The sequence below is a fragment of the Mercenaria mercenaria genome, chromosome 5 (assembly GCF_021730395.1).
Source record: "Mercenaria mercenaria strain notata chromosome 5, MADL_Memer_1, whole genome shotgun sequence".
NCBI classification, from domain to species: Eukaryota; Metazoa; Mollusca; class Bivalvia; order Venerida; family Veneridae; genus Mercenaria; species Mercenaria mercenaria.
The window spans coordinates 47,881,446-47,898,138 of record NC_069365.1 but is presented as its reverse complement, the minus strand read 5'-3'; the positions used below and the strand labels follow the sequence as shown (position 1 = coordinate 47,898,138).

Below are 16,693 nucleotides of genomic sequence, written 5' to 3'. Positions count from 1 at the left end.
GGTTATTCACAAAGGATACACTTTATCAAACATTAAAATCTGGAGTTCTACACTAAAATGATTTCGCCGGAGGTAGCAGAGTTTTAAAGGGTATTTTGATTTAATTATACTCAGAAAAATGAAATAGTAGATTTAACGAAAAAAGAGGAGACACTGGAAAAAATACTCAAATGCGCTATCTTGTGATTTGGGTGTAGGGGTAGCGTAATGTAATTTTACGCGAAAATGAATTCGGTGACCCCATAGTTTTATTCCTTCAATCGACAGAAAATAAAAGTTTTCATCATTATGTTAGTTTTTTCTCAAATTCTATCCTTTGGGTTTTACATGAGACAAGATTAAAGCAAACATTTTATTCAAAACTCAACGTCATATTTGTCGCTCTGACGTCACTTTAACGTAAATATCGACTTTTACGTTAAAATAATCTCCATAAATTATACACCATTTTAAAGACCATTTTAAATGAAAATATGATGAGAAACAAGCAAATCGATTCTTGTAGAATGAACAGAACGATTTACGATAACCGTCTAACGGACGTGAAATCGCGGTTCATCAAAAATTGACGTCAATCGTCGGTTTTGACGGTTTATAGAGAAAAAATACAGAAATATAAAAAAGTAAAATACGCATTCTATGAGGAATATGCTGAATTTTATATTTAACAAAATGTCGATACGGAACCAAATAACTTCAAATTAATACACATTTTTCGAAATAACTGAAAAGCTAAAACTTAAAACAAACTTTTAGTACACATCTTTACTTCAGGTCTTAACTATACTGTATTTAACCAAACAACCCAAAAACAGTCAGGCTACCATTTAAAAAAAACCGGAATAAATGACAAGAAACTCCTGTATGCATTTGCCGGATAAGCATGTATTGTTTGACCACGTAGCAATGTTAACGTTTGACAGATATATGTGATAATACGTTGCATAATAAACATTCAAATACACACAAATGCTGTAGTCCCTATTCATACAGATTTGCACTGCGACAATCAAGGCAAGAACGAGTTTTTTGAAAACTAATGTGGTCTTATGTTAAATGCACTATTAATATATATAATACCATACGTCCTTCGACTAATTAGCATTTTTGAAAAACACATATAAAAATTTTATTGACTAGAATTGAAAAATGAGTCGTGCTGCGCGCGAACAAGCCGGCCAGGTAAAAACAGAGATCTCTTCGGGAATACTCTGAAAACCTGTGTCCGTTGCCTTGCATGATCGCTTAAAGACGTACCTCATTTTTTTCAGCTTGGAGGTATGTTATTATAAAAAACAAACAAGATCTTTAAACTAGCATTAGATCGTTTTATAATCAAAACATTATTTTCAATTTAATTTCAAGCCCAATATTAAGGTGTCTTTAAACCACAAATTTAAACTGAAAAAAAATTGTATGTACTTTGGACTTTAGTGTGTCCGGTAGGCTTATTTCACATTTCAATAAACAACCCGAAAGTAAAATACACCCACGAGTATCCCGTGCAAAAATTTTACCTTTTTTCAGGATATTTCATTTCTATAATTTATTATCTGACAATCATGCATTCCCCATAAATACCGTAAATGCCGATTCTTTACAATAAATTTAAAAACAAACGTACAAGAAATTCATACAATTTGAAAACAGCATTCATACCAGCATTCACAAATTACATTTAATAAAAATAATAAATCAGTTCTTTACTGCAAAAAAAGGGCCGAAAAAGATAAATATTCAGAACGTAACGGTTTTTACAGAGCCATGTCCGAGAGGTGGTTCCTACACATTTTACATGCTACATAATTATAAGTGTTTTACGCATGATTACAGGATTTAGCTCTAAATGACAAAAGCAGTAAAAAATACAAAAGCAATATAAAACACGAATAGAACGTGTGACTGTTGTAGCTATTATATTGTCTGCAATCTTAAAAACTACAAATTGTAGGCAGTATGTAATAAGTAATAATATGAAATATACGCAAATTTAACAAACAGCTTCTGATACTGACACATGTCAGAACCAAAGTTTTTAAAAGAACATTCTGCATAAATTCGTCAGAGAAGCCTAACTAACAATTAAAACTACTACATGAGTACAACTGCACAAATAAAGCATATTATACTAGTTAAAGATAAAATTGCATGTACTTACCAAATGCCAGTAAACTAAACGGATTAACAACCATTGCAATGTGTGATATTTAATGTAGTCTCGTAACAGAAAAGACAGAACTGTGATCACTTGGTACTCATTTTATCCGCAGGGATTTTTAAATTGAATTATCAACTAACGTGTGATTGTATCGTGCTTGTTTTCAATTATTCATTTAATTGTCTTTCTATGTCCCCGAAGGTGGGCATATTAAAATCGCACTGTCCGTCCTTGCGTCCGTGAGTCTGTGCGTGCATGCGTGCGTGAGTCCGAGTAAATTCTTGTCCGGTCTGTAGCTCTGCCATCCATGGCGGGATTTTAAAATTACTTGGCATAGATCTTTACTATAATAAGACAACGTGTCATGTACAAGACCCAGACCCCTAGCTCCGAGTTCAAGGTCACACTTAGAGGTCAAATGTTAACAGGGTCTGTTTCGTGTCCGGTCCATAACCCTGCTTTCTATGAAGGGATTTTGAAATAACGTGGCCTAAATGTTTATCATAATAAGTCAATGTGTCAAATTGGGTTATCCATTCCAAATTTCATAGTACGTGAGTTATCCCTAAAACTGGCATAGTGTATTGGTTATCCCTAACAGATTTCATAGAGCATGGATTATCCTTACCAAATTTCATAGTCAATGGGTCATCTCTAACAATTTTCTTTTAGATCTGTTTTGTGTGCAAGCCCCGTCTGTACGATACATACGTAGTGGTGAAATATCTACATATAACGCTGTTACACAATATTTGTAACAATTTCCTAGAATTAAGTTCAATATGAAGATTTTGATATCAACTAAAGGTGTAGCCCTAGCTTAATATCACTTTTCAAAGGATATTAATAAGATATTTGCTTGTTGTGATATCAAAATGCATCGTCATCGATGGTCTCCATTACCAAAAACGATATATCAAAGGAAACTCAGATAAAATTTACAGAACATATATTCCAACTAACAGATATCAGCTAATTCAGATAGCTCTGTGAAACTGATACTATATAAATATCATATGGCAGCATGTGTGACATTGATATTGTCAACCCGAGAGCAGAATGTCACCCGAGGCGTAAGCCGAGGGTGACATTCTGTTTCGAGGGTTGTGTCACAAATTGACATACGGGCCTTATTTTAGCTGTAGTGTAAATGCAGGTATTGCATCATCTTTTTGTAAATTTTTGAGTTATTGAGGTAAATGTCAGATTTCACGCATGAAATACCTCTCATGTTTTTCTGTATTTCATAACTTAAATTTCCATGTAAATTTCATTAAATTCTGTTCAGTAATAAGAAAGTTGATATTTTATAAACTTCAGTAATTTATGTTTTTATCCCCAAAACCACTATAATGGGCCTCAAATTGTCAATTTAAATTCGCGCCAAAGTAGTTAGATTTCCCGGCTATATCGTGAATCCCGTGAAAATGACAATAGTCATAGCTCACGGCTTAACCGTGAATCCCATGAAATTTAGTATTTGGCGGGACATTATCCTTTAAATAGACTGGACTAGATATGCCTTGCGCACACCACCTTCCGACATTATAGACGAATCTATGTCTGAATTATTTTCTTGCTAGAAATTTATGCTCGATCGAGGTAAGAAATTTATTTGTTAGATTTTTGTATGATTTTTGCATTACGATTTTTATTTGGTAAATTTTTGTTCATTCTACAGAATTCTGTAACATTTACTTTTCGGCACATGATTTTGGCTAGTTTCGGTATGTCAGAATGATTTATGAAATTTTTCAGACTTTTGTAAATTATTTCGAAAGAGGAATCTAAAATGTTTCATTTATATATGATGTTAAATTTGTACTGAAATTTGTATCGTGATAATTGTAAAGTACTTTGTTTCAAAAACTTATGTCAAACATTTTGTTAATTATGGAACGCCATTACTGCATTGTATTGTTATGTATAAATCTATATGGCAAGTCTAGTACTGTGTATGTAATATATTATTGTAATTTGTAATTGTGTGCCAGTCTATAGCACATCTAATTAATGTCCGTTGTAGTGTACGGCATTAGATATTATATGGATGCCAACTATCATATAACGTTTGATTTACATTGAATTTTGTTAATTTGTAGTTGTAAATAATGGCTGCAGTTTATCATGTCCGTATCTATAATGTTTCATCATATACTTTTCATATCTTTTTCATACTTTAACTTTAGTCTTTTAAGTAAGTAATTTTTGTAATAATGGAAGTAATTAGTGACGTATTTTAATCACGTGACGTCTGAACTTAGTAGCACATATATTTTGTATAAGTAGCACGTATTATTTATGGGAGCCTACGGAGGTATGGTGTACCCAAAGGAGCAGTTTTATGCCCTGACTTATTTGTTTTGCTATGGTGCTTACCATATGTTATATATTTTAGCTTCTTCCGCCAGACGATTTTTCCTGGTGATGTCATAACCCGGAAGTACAATGCCCGAGGTTCACTTGTCTTCACTCGCCTGGATGTGATATTCCCAGCGCAGAGCTTTCGTCCCATGGTTGTGCCGTAAACCGCAAAGACGATGATTTTTGTTATCCTCTGAAGTCAGCTCAGGGATGCAATCACCTACCACCATAGGGAGCCAACACGGAATCAACGTATTCACGGTTTAAAGGGACTGAATTTAGAGATCTGTTTTGTTTGTGCTACTTAAAGTTCACAATTACATTAAAGACCTGTGTCACGTCAGATTAGAATGGACTATAAGAACTTTTGTATCTAGAGATACTGAAATTTTTTTTTTTCTTTCTGATAATCAGTTTTTTTTTCTTTTCATATCTATTCATTGTTAATAATCATCTTTTGTAAATAAATTTGTAAATATTGTAAAGGGTGTTGATTTGTTCTGATGGTTACTGTCGCCGGTACGGCCTTTCCTGTCACAGGTTGACAATATCAATGTCACACATGCTGCCATATGATATTTATTTTATTATACCGAACAAAATTAAGTACATAAAAAAGTTTTAAAATGTTTTTAATTAATTTAATTCAATAAGTTTAACAAGGTAAACAAAATATCACATATATAAGGAAGAACAAAATTCCACTGTTAACAATGCTAATTAAATTCCTTCGAAAACTGTTTTTTATTGTACTTGCCTGTTCATTTTCCATGAAAATGGAAATGTACTTAACCACAAATTTTAACAAGGTAAACAAAATATCACATATATCTAGAACAAAATTCCACTGTTAACTATGCTAAAATTCCTTCAAAAACTGTTTTTTTACTGTACTTGACTGTTCATTTTCCATGAAAATGGAAATGTACTTGACCACAGTTACTTATATTTGGATTGATGTTGTACATGAAAGGTGGCCTTGCTTGTTCAAATTGGGTGTTTATAATTTGGGGGGTAGGCATGTGATTGTTCATAGTTCCTACATTATCATACACTATTAGCGACTGATGATGCCTGAGTAGTTATCACTGGTTGCAATGCAATGTTTGTACTCGCCTGTGTGACAACGGGTTTGTCACTAACATGTGGCTGCATATTTGGGGGATGATTCTCCTTCCCAGTGGTATCTAATTCAATGAATACATTATCATCACGAAAAATCTCTTCAAGAAAGTCAAGATCGCTAATGTCAACCCCAGAAGTAGCTGTTTCATTTGGGGCATGTTGATTTATTGGAGCCTGTTGGTTTATATTTGTCACATTTGGCTTTAGCCAGTGTATCAGAAATTTGCTGCTGTTTTTCGTCACACAAACGTCTCGAGTAGCTACGAATAGACATTTCAGATTTGTGTCCAGACACTCGTACCAGGTGTCGAGCCTCGATTCCATTTCTATCAAGTTCGGATATTGATGTGGCTCGAATACAATGGTTTGTGTACCGTTTAGACAAATGTGCCAAGTTCGAAATATCGCCCATCATTCCAGCTAGTTTTCCCTTTCCTAAGGGAGCCATACAGTACCAAATTGGTCCATCAAGTTCGAAGCTATCAAGCGGTCGCTGCCATAGGCAGTCAATTCCTGGATTCAGTTTGCTGAGATACTTTTCAAACGAAGCCGCCGGACAATTGACATCACCAGGAAGCTCGTACATTTTCCCTTCGCCAATGGTTTCATCACAGCTCGACTCGGCACTGAAAAAAAAAGTGAAATGTTTTGAGAAATAGTTTATTTTTAAATTACCTGAAAATTTGCATAAAGTCAAGACAATATTCATTTATTGTCGGTAGATAGTATAATATTATGAACATAAGCAATGTTGATATATCTGTAGGTTTTGACTAGTCAAAATAATTCGACGTTCAGATTGTTTCATATTTGTGACTGGCAATCTTAACGTCAAACTTTGAAGGACCAAAATAATGGAAGATAAATCACAGTACACAGTCATGTAAAGTTATTGGTTTTATATGGCGTGTAAACATACACAAAGGTTTAAATCACTAGAAAATTTGTAATTTTGGAGATTTGATAATTTTTACATAGATTAATGATGAATTGAATCCGACCTTTCTATACATGTAAGATTTATTTGAATTCATGGCCAATTTGTGAAATTATCAACATTTTAACCTATAGCATACAAACAGCGATAAAATTTTCATTGGAAATTGCTTCAACTATTTTAAGGGGTGTAACGATACGCTAGTCTCACGATACAATACATATTGTGATACAGATGCAACAATATGTGTATCGGCAGACTAAGGTATCGCGATACAGAGAATTGCAATATATCGTTACACCCTACAGGCTACTGTAGTAAACTATCTTGGTCTTTGAGTGGGGATATTGGCCATTTGCAAAAAATATCTCAATATTTCCTAGGAGCGCGTCAGATTAGCTGGACTAGCTTTTCACCAGCATGTGTCAACTGAATTTTAAAGATTACTGCAGTGTGATTAAATAGATTTAAATCTAGCAAATTTCTGTAAATTTGTTTCTTACCCATGATTTTTATCAGCTTCATCCACCATCTGATAGACATATCTCCTACCGGCAGCATTGACAGCGACGGCAAAGGTGTCTTTTTTCATTCCTCTCAGATTTTCCTGCCCTCTCCGGCAAAGAAAGTACATAATTTCAAACCAGACCTTTTTCTGTAACCCACATGGTGTGTCAATGTCAAATGCTATATTTTCACTACTGAAAAGTTTTTGAAGATCCTCAGAGGAAATTTCTTCTTTGTATTCAATAGATCCTTTACCCTTTTTTTCAGATCTGTCACTTTGCTCTTAAATGTGGTAAGACATGACGAAAATGAATTATCATTGCACACATCAATTTTACACTCATCTTTCAGATATTTACAAATTCCGTACTTAATTGATGTCAGTGATGATTTCTTTAGTTCCGACCCATCTGTCTTTCTTATGCTTGCAAAGAATGCTCGAAGAGATTTGTTTAATTCCTCGCTTGAAAATCCTTCAAATTCACAGTTTTCGCCGAGAAATTCACGAAACAGAGACACACTTCTTTTTATTACACGTTTTGTGTTTTTTGAGTCTTTCTGTCCATCAAGAGTGTCTAAATCATCTTCAGAAATACTAGCAAATCGAGACATGTTTACATTCTGACAGTTCCTGTCGTCTGATGTTTTTGTGTACACATTGAATAGTGACGTCACTGCTGTATGTCTATAAGGGAGGCAATCACGTCATGATTTAGCTTAAATATTGAAGCAGTTATTTGCCCTTATATGACATTCAAAATATCACTGCGGTCACATGACCTGACAGTCAATTTTCGCTTGGTCACGTGTCAAAAGGTTGAAAATGTTTCTGATAGTCAAAATATCTCTTTTTCGGGTAATGGGATTTTACCATTTTATACAAAAGTGAGGTATAATAAATATTCATATTTCTTGGTAGCCGTTTGTACTATTATATAAATATCATATGGCAACGTGTGTGACATTGATATTGTCAACCCGAGGGCAGAATGTCACCCGAGGCGAAAGCCGAGTGGTGACATTCTGTTTCGAGGGTTGACAATATCAATGTCACACACGCTGCCATATGATATTTATTTTATTATACCGAACAAAATTAAGTACATAAAAAAGTAAAAGAAAAAGTTTTTAATTCATTTAATTCAACTGTTTTAATTTTTGTCTGAATCGTCTGTTTACACATTAAACAGTGACGTCACTACTATATGTGTACAAGGGAGGCAATCATTTCATGATTTGGCTGAAAACATTGAAGCAGTTATTTGCCCTTATATGACATTCAAAATATCAGCGCGGTCACATGACCTGACAGTCACTTTCGCTCGGTCACGTGGCAAAAAGTTTGAAAATGTGTTTGATAGTCATAATATCTCTTTTATGGGTAATGGGATTTTATCATTGTAGACAAAAGTGAGGTATAATAAATGACATTAACTCATGGTGAGCTCTTCTGATGGTTAAATGTGCCTGATTCGTTCGTCTGTGCCCTCTTTCGCCGTCCATGATTCCTTTATTCCTTAACTACTAAGCCAATTCAACCACACTTGAAAGAAAGCTTTCTGAAGTGGTGTTCTTTCAGATTCCTTCATATCTAGTTCATCTATTCATAATTGCGGTTGCATGGCAATGGAAACGAAAACATAAAAACATCTTCTCTTCAAAAGCCGAAGGTGCGATTTCGAAGTTATTTCATAGAAATGTACGTTTGGTGACCTACTGCATCTTTTCCTAACGTTATAAATGCATGGATGTTCCTCTACAAAATGCGTTCTAATCAATCATCTTCTTTGAAAAGTATGACCATCACGGGCCGGCTAATGTTTTCTTATATGTCTATAGTGGACACTTTGAGGGTCTTCTTGTCAGAAACAGACGGTCTGGTTTCCATATCATTTGCCTTTGATGATCCCTAGCGAATTCCTTGAGATCATTCCGCTTCCTTAAAACATGGCTGCTGATTTTGAATTGATTTCACACAAATGTTTTTGTGGGGGTTTTTTTGGTGACCCTTTACCAAATGTTTTCAGCTATTCCGTTTCGTTGGAAAAACTTGGCTTCCAGAGCTTCACGTAGACTTATCTTCAAATAACCGTTCCTGATATTCAAAAATGATTTTACTGAAATATTCAATTGGTGACCATTGATCAATACATATTCGCATGATTAATAATAAAAAGTCGTATTGACTCGTAGGCGTAGGGGAAAACACATGTATTTACATTCATTCGGGATTTCAAAACAATCTAACAGTGAAATATTATACAAAACCAAAATGAGCCTTTAAGTCGATATTAGGGTGTATCGATATTGAAAGATTTATAACCAAAGGGCGTAAATATATTTTTCCGGGCCGAAAATAACTCGAATCGATATTACTAAAAAGCAATAATTGTACCAATCTTACCAAACCTAAAAGGCAACAACAGTTTTATAACTACATCGGAAAATCCAATGGTTATTTAGGGTAAGAGTTATCAATTCGAATCACTTGCAATGTTTTGTCTTTTTTATACGCCCGAAGGGACGTTTTATGTTATACCCCCGGTGTCTGTTCGTCCGTCCGCCCGTTAGAAATTTGGTGTCCGCTCTGTAACTCTTGAACCCTTTGAACGATTTCAAAGAAACTTGATACAAATGTTCACACCATCCGGACGACGTGCAGAGCGCATGTTCTGGATGACTCGCTTCAAGGTCAAGGTCACACTTAGGGGTCAAAATCATATGAGTGAGTTTCGTGTCCGCTCTGTAACTCTTGAACTGCTTGAAGGATTGTAAAAAGACTTGTCATAAATGTTCACCATTTCGAGACAACGTACAGAGCGGAAGTTCTGAATATCTCGCTTCAAGGTCATGGTCATATTTAGAAGCCAAATGGCATCGCTCTGTAACTCACGAACCGCATCGACACAATGTGAAGAGCACATGTTCAGGATGGCTTACTACACGGTTCAGGTCACACTTAGGGGTCAAAGGTCATACCTTCGGGCGTATATTGCTCCGCATTGCAGTGCTCTTGTTTCTCATTGTTAAGGTCTGCCTTAAACTGTACAAAATAACACTGTTATGGCGACTTCACACGTCAAATATTGTTTTTCCACGCCTACGAGTCAATATTATGTTTATAAGTGATCCAATTTTATAATCAAGTATACAAAATAAAGGGCAAGGGTAGATCTCCCGGAGACACAGATCAAACACCGCTATAGAGCCTTGCATTGCAAAAGTAGGTCCAAACCAAAAAGAAGCTTTAACCGAAAAATATTGTAGACGGGTTGCTTTAAAAATTCAAACAACAAATAAATATTTATTATATGCAAAATACAGACAAGGGGACCAAATGGTATTAGGTCGCTCACCTAAGGAACATCTGGAATAATCTTGCCGAAAGTGTGACTGAAGAAACTGGTCTCTAATTTTTTCTGTATTTTTTAAAGTAAGAAACGGGGAGAATCATTCCGAATGCTGTATCCTTAACCTTTAACATATTGATCTTAAAAGCAATAGGGGTTATCTACTCCAATTGGCCAATCACCCTACCAAGTTTGAAGGGTGTAGTTTAAAGGTTTTTTTGACTCCAGTTGACCCATAATCAAACTTCACCTAAACTTTTTAGTGGCAATCATTCTGAATAAATTTCATGAATATCTAGTGAAAAAAATGCAGCACCTATTGCATACACAAGGATTTTCTTTGATTTGAACAGGTGACCTAATGTTTGACCCCCGATAACCCGTATTCAATCTTGACCCAGATTTCATCAAGAAGGTCATTCTGATAAAATTTCAGGAATATCAAGTGAAAAATGCAGCCTTTGATGAACTAGTTTTTGACCAAAAATGACCCATATTCAAACTTGACCTAGATTTCATCAAGACAAACATTTTGATAAAATTCCACGAACATTCAATGAAAAATGCAGCCCCCCTATTGCATACACAAGGTATTTCTTTGATTCGACCAGGTGACCTAGCTTTTGACTCAAGATGTCCCATATTCAATTTTGACTTAGGTTTCATCAAGACAAACATACTGATCCATTTTCATGAAGATCCAATGAAAAATGCAGCCTGTATTGCCTACACTAGGTTTTATTTAATTTGACCGGGTGACCTAGTTTCTGAACTCAGATGGCCCATATTCAAACTTGACTTAGTATTCATCAAGTTAAACATTCTAATAAAATTTCATGAAGATCCAGATTAAAGTTCAGCCCTTATTGCATACACAACGTTTTCTTAGATTTGACATAGTTACTAGTTTTTTGACCCCAGATGACTAATATTAAAACTTGACCTAGATATCATCGAGGCAATCATTCTGATAAAATTTCATAAAGATCAAGTAAAAATGCAGCCTTTATTGCATACACAAGCTAAGTGTGAACAGACAACAAAAGACGGACGATGGACACCGAAAGATCACATTGCTCGGGTGAGCTAAAAAGGGGTGGAGGTGGGGGAGTAAAAAAGGTTGGGTGTTGCGAAAGAAGAAAAAACAAGGATGAATATTCAACAGGGAAAATCATGTTCCTAAAACGCAGTCTCCCTACAACGTATACTACAGCAGTGCGCACTCGCACACGCACACACACACGCACACGCACACACACACACACACGCACACACACACGCACACACACACGCACACACACGCACAGAGAGAGAGAGAGAAAGAGAGAGATTTCATATGTAACAAATGAAAATTTGAAGGACAGGTTGGTATATATGATAATAAAACATCCCATTTTAATTTGCTATTTCTTTGGCACTTCTTGGGGTTTAAAAATCATACTAAAACACAAAGTGATCTTGTTAAGTCATAAATTTTGTATATCCTATGGAAGGAAATAAAAGACACCAATATGTTGACATGCAAATATGTACTAAAACTAATTATCAACAACTTTTTACATTATGAGATTGATTGTCAATAAAATACTTTTCTGGATTATGAATTATAGTGCACAATAAAACAAAAGAAAATACTGACAGAACCTACCATCGTTTCCTGCGTCTGACCTGTGTGAGGAATGCCATTGCCTAAGGTACTGGCGAAAATTAACCAGACTCCTACACTTTACATGAACGGAAAATGATTGTTTGTATCTTTGCTAACATTATTGCGATATGAAAAGATACCGTGACTGTGCGTATAGAAAGCACAATTTGAAATAGTAATCACCAGTATACATCCTTAAAGATTTACAGAAGACCAAATGTTCACATCCATCGTATATGGGAAAGATAAAGTGTTGTGAAACATGTACAGTCAGACTTTAGATGCATTGATAAAAATATACCACGATCTTTCCTGCACCAAGATATTATTTTCTTGAAAAGGGAATGTACTAATTATATATCATAGCTGGTTGTACAAGGTCTGTGTCTCTAGCAACAATGCAAGTAGCCCATATATTTAAATAGTGATATCGCATGCTCCATAACAGTTAGGAATAACATATTGTTATCATAATTGTATTTCATTGAAGCTAATTAGTCAGACAGAAAACGTGACAGTGGTATTCATTAACAAATTAGATCAGTAACTTCATCATATACATGTAACACGTAAAACGATTTCAAAAACCAGCACCAGCAAAAACATCTGCTTTCTTCTTTTATTGGTTTAGAATGTTCGCCTATTATGGAACCTGTATTTTGTTTATCGTTACATTAGGCGCATTTAAAAATAAAACTATCTACACCGCATTTGTGAGAAAATAGAGCTAGGGTTTTGGGGGTAGCGTAACCTACCTTTGTCAAAAAGTTGGTGCTGGGGCTTTTGGGGAAGTTAAGGCAGCCAGTTTCCGGAAGTCGGTGCTGGGACTTTGGGAGTAGTTTAGCCAGTCTGTGTCAGGATGTTTGCGTTGTTTCAGGGTAGTTTGATTTGCCTTGGGTTATGAGTAATCGTACCCTTTAGCATAAAAAAGCACTTTTCCTTTTAGCGTATATTTCTAGTTTTCCCCTACTTTATGGTTATACACTATAGACATGGACGTAGGAACATAGGCACTTTATAATTGAATAAACACTAACAGTACATTTATTTTTTATATAACAAATTGAGATTTACAATGCCTATACTGATACAAAATATTTCAATACTTATGCTTGACCAGCAGCTTAACCAAAATCAATTCAAATCGAAAAGCTAAGTCAAAAATATGAAATAAAAAAGCAGAATATAATTTCATACAGCACTAACACTCAAAGCAAACCCATGAACACAAACGACCAATCAGCATTCAAAATATCTCCTAATTTTTATGCAGCAAAATTACAAAATGAACAACCATAACTTGCAGAAACGAAAACAAATTAATAGTTTAAGTTCAAATCGAACAACACAACAAACAAAACGAAGCAAAACGTATGTACACTCAAGTACGCAATAAATTCTTCAAATATACAGTACTTAATTAATTCACAAATTGACTTAAGACTTAGCCTTACAATTTGAGAAACACCAAACCATAGAAAGAAAAGGTTGTCTCACGTGAAAATTGAACAGCGTATAAAACATGTATATTACTCTACACAACAACTACCAGTTTTCTGATATATACATTGAATACTGGAAAAGGGCAGCATTAAGGGCAGAGCATAAAGGGCCGCATTTTCGCACACAGTTCATCGCCTTTAAAAACTCACCGTTTTCAAAGAACTATTATATATCTTCGTTTCTGGCAATAATGTCCCAGTACTGAAATTTCACATTACTGTAACTTTCTGTGATATGCAGGCTCTATAACCTAAGATCCCCTTTCTAAGTTCCAGTTTGTTTAGTTCAGTTCATTTTTTTCTCGTTTATGACAACGCCGCCTGTCATGGAATTACACGCAAGTGTATCATTGAAGGTTCCATGTGCACTGCACCGCCGTATTAACACATCTGTGGATGTCTCTAAATTGTTTTTTTCTACTTGTAGCATGTGTAAATGTTGAATTCTGCTCAACTCGGGGATTGAGACCGTGGACGGTAGCATGCAATCCACTACCTTCCATGAGCAGGCTCAATAAAACCGAGCCTGCAACATTTTCATTTTTATCGTGTTGAGCGACCTATGGAGTTTCCACCTTTTCTATTTTTTAAAAAGGTTGTGAGAAATTAGATAAATTAGATAAAAACATACCGACTAATCATTTCCAAAATCATTAATATGATTCCTAAAACAAACAATTACAAAAGATACACGCGATTCAGTACATTCAATGTTATCGGCAAAAATTGAACCGGTGCCGATTTCAAAAGGGAGTAAACAAGGGAGATGCGAGTAAGTACATTGTTGTATCTGTAGGGGGATGGTAATTGGTTCGGGTTGGTAACTGATACGGCAAATAAAACTAAGGATTAGATTACATCTTTTATGCTACAAAAAGAGGTTATTATGGAAGAAACAAGACGTAGATATAAGATTTGCGTAGGAATAAATGTCCGTCCCTGGTAAAGCATTTCAAAAATAAATGAATTGCCTTGTTAATAAACGATTTTACTCACGTTCCAGTGAAAAAAAGTAGTTTTTATGCAAGAATATGCAAGAGGTACTGACAAGAAAAATTGCACAAGACGAGAAAATAAAACGGATCACAATTAACAACACTCAGTTAAAACAGACATTGTCTGCGGATGACGCCACATACATAAATAATGCTGAAAAATGTCTTTTGAACCACTGGCACCAGACCAGAAAGAAAATGCCTCAGTACATGTTATACCCTACCACTAGGTATTCTATAGGAACCATGGTCATGAACGGGAAAATAAACTAACCCATTTCAATCGCGCATTTCATACCTAAAATACGCAGTTCGTTAATTGTGTACTATGACTATTGAACAAGTGGTAATTTATCTTCCACTGTGTACCGGTAACATTTCTTCAATATTTCTTAACTTAGAGAAACAATGCGTAGTTTATAGTTTTTACAACGTTCCACAAAAACTTTGGCTGAACTAGTGAAGTTCCGGTCTGGATTACAAAACCATTCTGATTAGTTGATGTGAAAATGTATGTCAGTCGTCGTTTAACTACACGTGTACGCTAAAATGGGTATATGCAGAATAAATGTGCAAAAATTAATTAAATAAATATAATAGATGTATACCAATGTATGACTTCAAATTCAAAATCATATCTAAGATGAATTTCATTCATCATTTCGAGTTTTATTGTAAAACTGTTAAATTTTTTGCTTTCTGTTTTTTATTTTTTTTTTTTTTTTTTTTTTTTTTTTTTTTTTTTTTTTTTTTTTTTTTTGTTTACATTTCGCCTAACATGTGTACACTGCTGTGACCTCTAGACCGGATGTTCATTAGGGAAGTTCACGCAAGTCTTTTTCTGTAACGTTGACGAAAGCATAACATATGTAGAGTATCTCTGCAATATGGAATATTGAGACAAATGTGACTACGGCACGATGAAAGATAAATTATCGCTTGTTCAATATACTAGGTACCCATTGACGGAACTGCGTTTTAGGTGAGAAATGTACGATTGAAATGGGTTAGTATATTTTCCCGTTCATGACCATGGTGCTTTTAGAATACGTAGTGATAGGGTATAACATGTTAAAGGCATTTTCTTTCTTGTCTGGTGCCAGTGTTTTGAACGCCTCATTAAAATTATCTCTAAATTTGGTTGTGTATCCGGACTTCAACTTAAACTCTTCAAAATGAGCACTTTGAGCAGGAACATTAAAAATCTCAAACGCAGTGTTTTCAGAATACAACAATTTTATTTGGACATATCCAGCACCCATGTTAAACATTGTTTTGTTTGTACATGAAACTACCTCCCTTTTATATGAAAAAGTACAATGCATACAGTTCTATATCAATTTTTCCGCTAATGTAAATATGAAATAATGTTTTAAAGGCGTACGCTAGAATTCCCTGTAAATGAGATGGGCGAAAATTTTCCCAATAATAGAATTTCTTTAAACTTTGGATATTGAAGGAAAATCATCTAAGAAACAAAAACATGCAATAAAAATCATAGGTCACCGGTATCGAAAAAGAGTTATCTGCCCTTGAAAACGCCATTTTTGGGGAATATGCCGTTTTCAAGGGCAGATAACTCTTTTTCGATACCGGTGACCTATGATTTTTATTGCATATTTTTGTTTCTTAGATGATTGTCCTTCAATATCCAAAGTTTGAAGAAATTCTGTTATTGGGAAAATTTTCGCACCAAATTCTAGCATACGTCCTTAAGTAAGATGATTGGTATTGATACATATAAAAAGCTATTAACAATTGTGGACTTGTAGAATCCAAACCCCGTTAATGGTATATGAGCCGTGCCATGGGAAAACCAACATAGTGGTTTTGCGACCAGCATGGATCCAGACCAGCCTGCGCATCCGCGCAGTCTGGTCAGGATCCATGCTGTTCGCTAACGGTTTCTTTAATTGCAGTAGGCTTTAAAAGCGAACAGCATGGATCCTGACCAGACTGCGCGGATGCGCAGGCTGGTCTGGATCCATGCTGGTCGCAAACCCACTATGTTGGTTTTCTCATGGCACGGCTCATATAAAGGCAAATGCAGCATTACTATGGTTGCAATGAATTAGGTTGATATGTAGTGCAGCCCGGCATTGACCAG

General features: G+C 35.1%; 1 protein-coding gene and 1 long non-coding RNA gene across 2 annotated transcripts; one reads left to right on the top strand and one right to left on the bottom strand.

Moving 5' to 3' along the window:
- The first annotated feature begins 3,274 nt into the window (after positions 1-3,274).
- LOC128557023 (uncharacterized) lies at positions 3,275-5,007 on the top strand. Its single transcript, XR_008370986.1, has 2 exons — positions 3,275-3,760; positions 4,557-5,007. It is a non-coding gene; the product is annotated as an uncharacterized LOC128557023 (long non-coding RNA).
- A 130-nt stretch (positions 5,008-5,137) lies between these two features.
- Positions 5,138-7,948, bottom strand: LOC123548060 (uncharacterized). Its single transcript, XM_045335290.2, has 2 exons — positions 7,088-7,948; positions 5,138-6,273 (listed from the first exon to the last, which is right to left on the bottom strand). The coding sequence occupies exons 1-2, from the start codon at positions 7,216-7,218 to the stop codon at positions 5,793-5,795; spliced, it is 612 nt and encodes a 203-aa protein (XP_045191225.2). The 5' UTR covers positions 7,219-7,948; the 3' UTR covers positions 5,138-5,792.
- Between the last annotated feature and the right edge of the window lie 8,745 nt (positions 7,949-16,693).

Excerpts from the sequence above, each read along its gene's own strand:
- LOC123548060 (XM_045335290.2), bottom strand. The coding sequence starts at position 7,218 with ATGTACTTTCTTTGCCGGAGAGGGCAGGAAAATCTGAGAGGAATGAAA. Across the intron at positions 6,274-7,087 it reads GAAGCTGATAAAAATCATGG|TGCCGAGTCGAGCTGTGATG; the intron begins GTAAGAAACAAA and ends TTTTTTTTTCAG.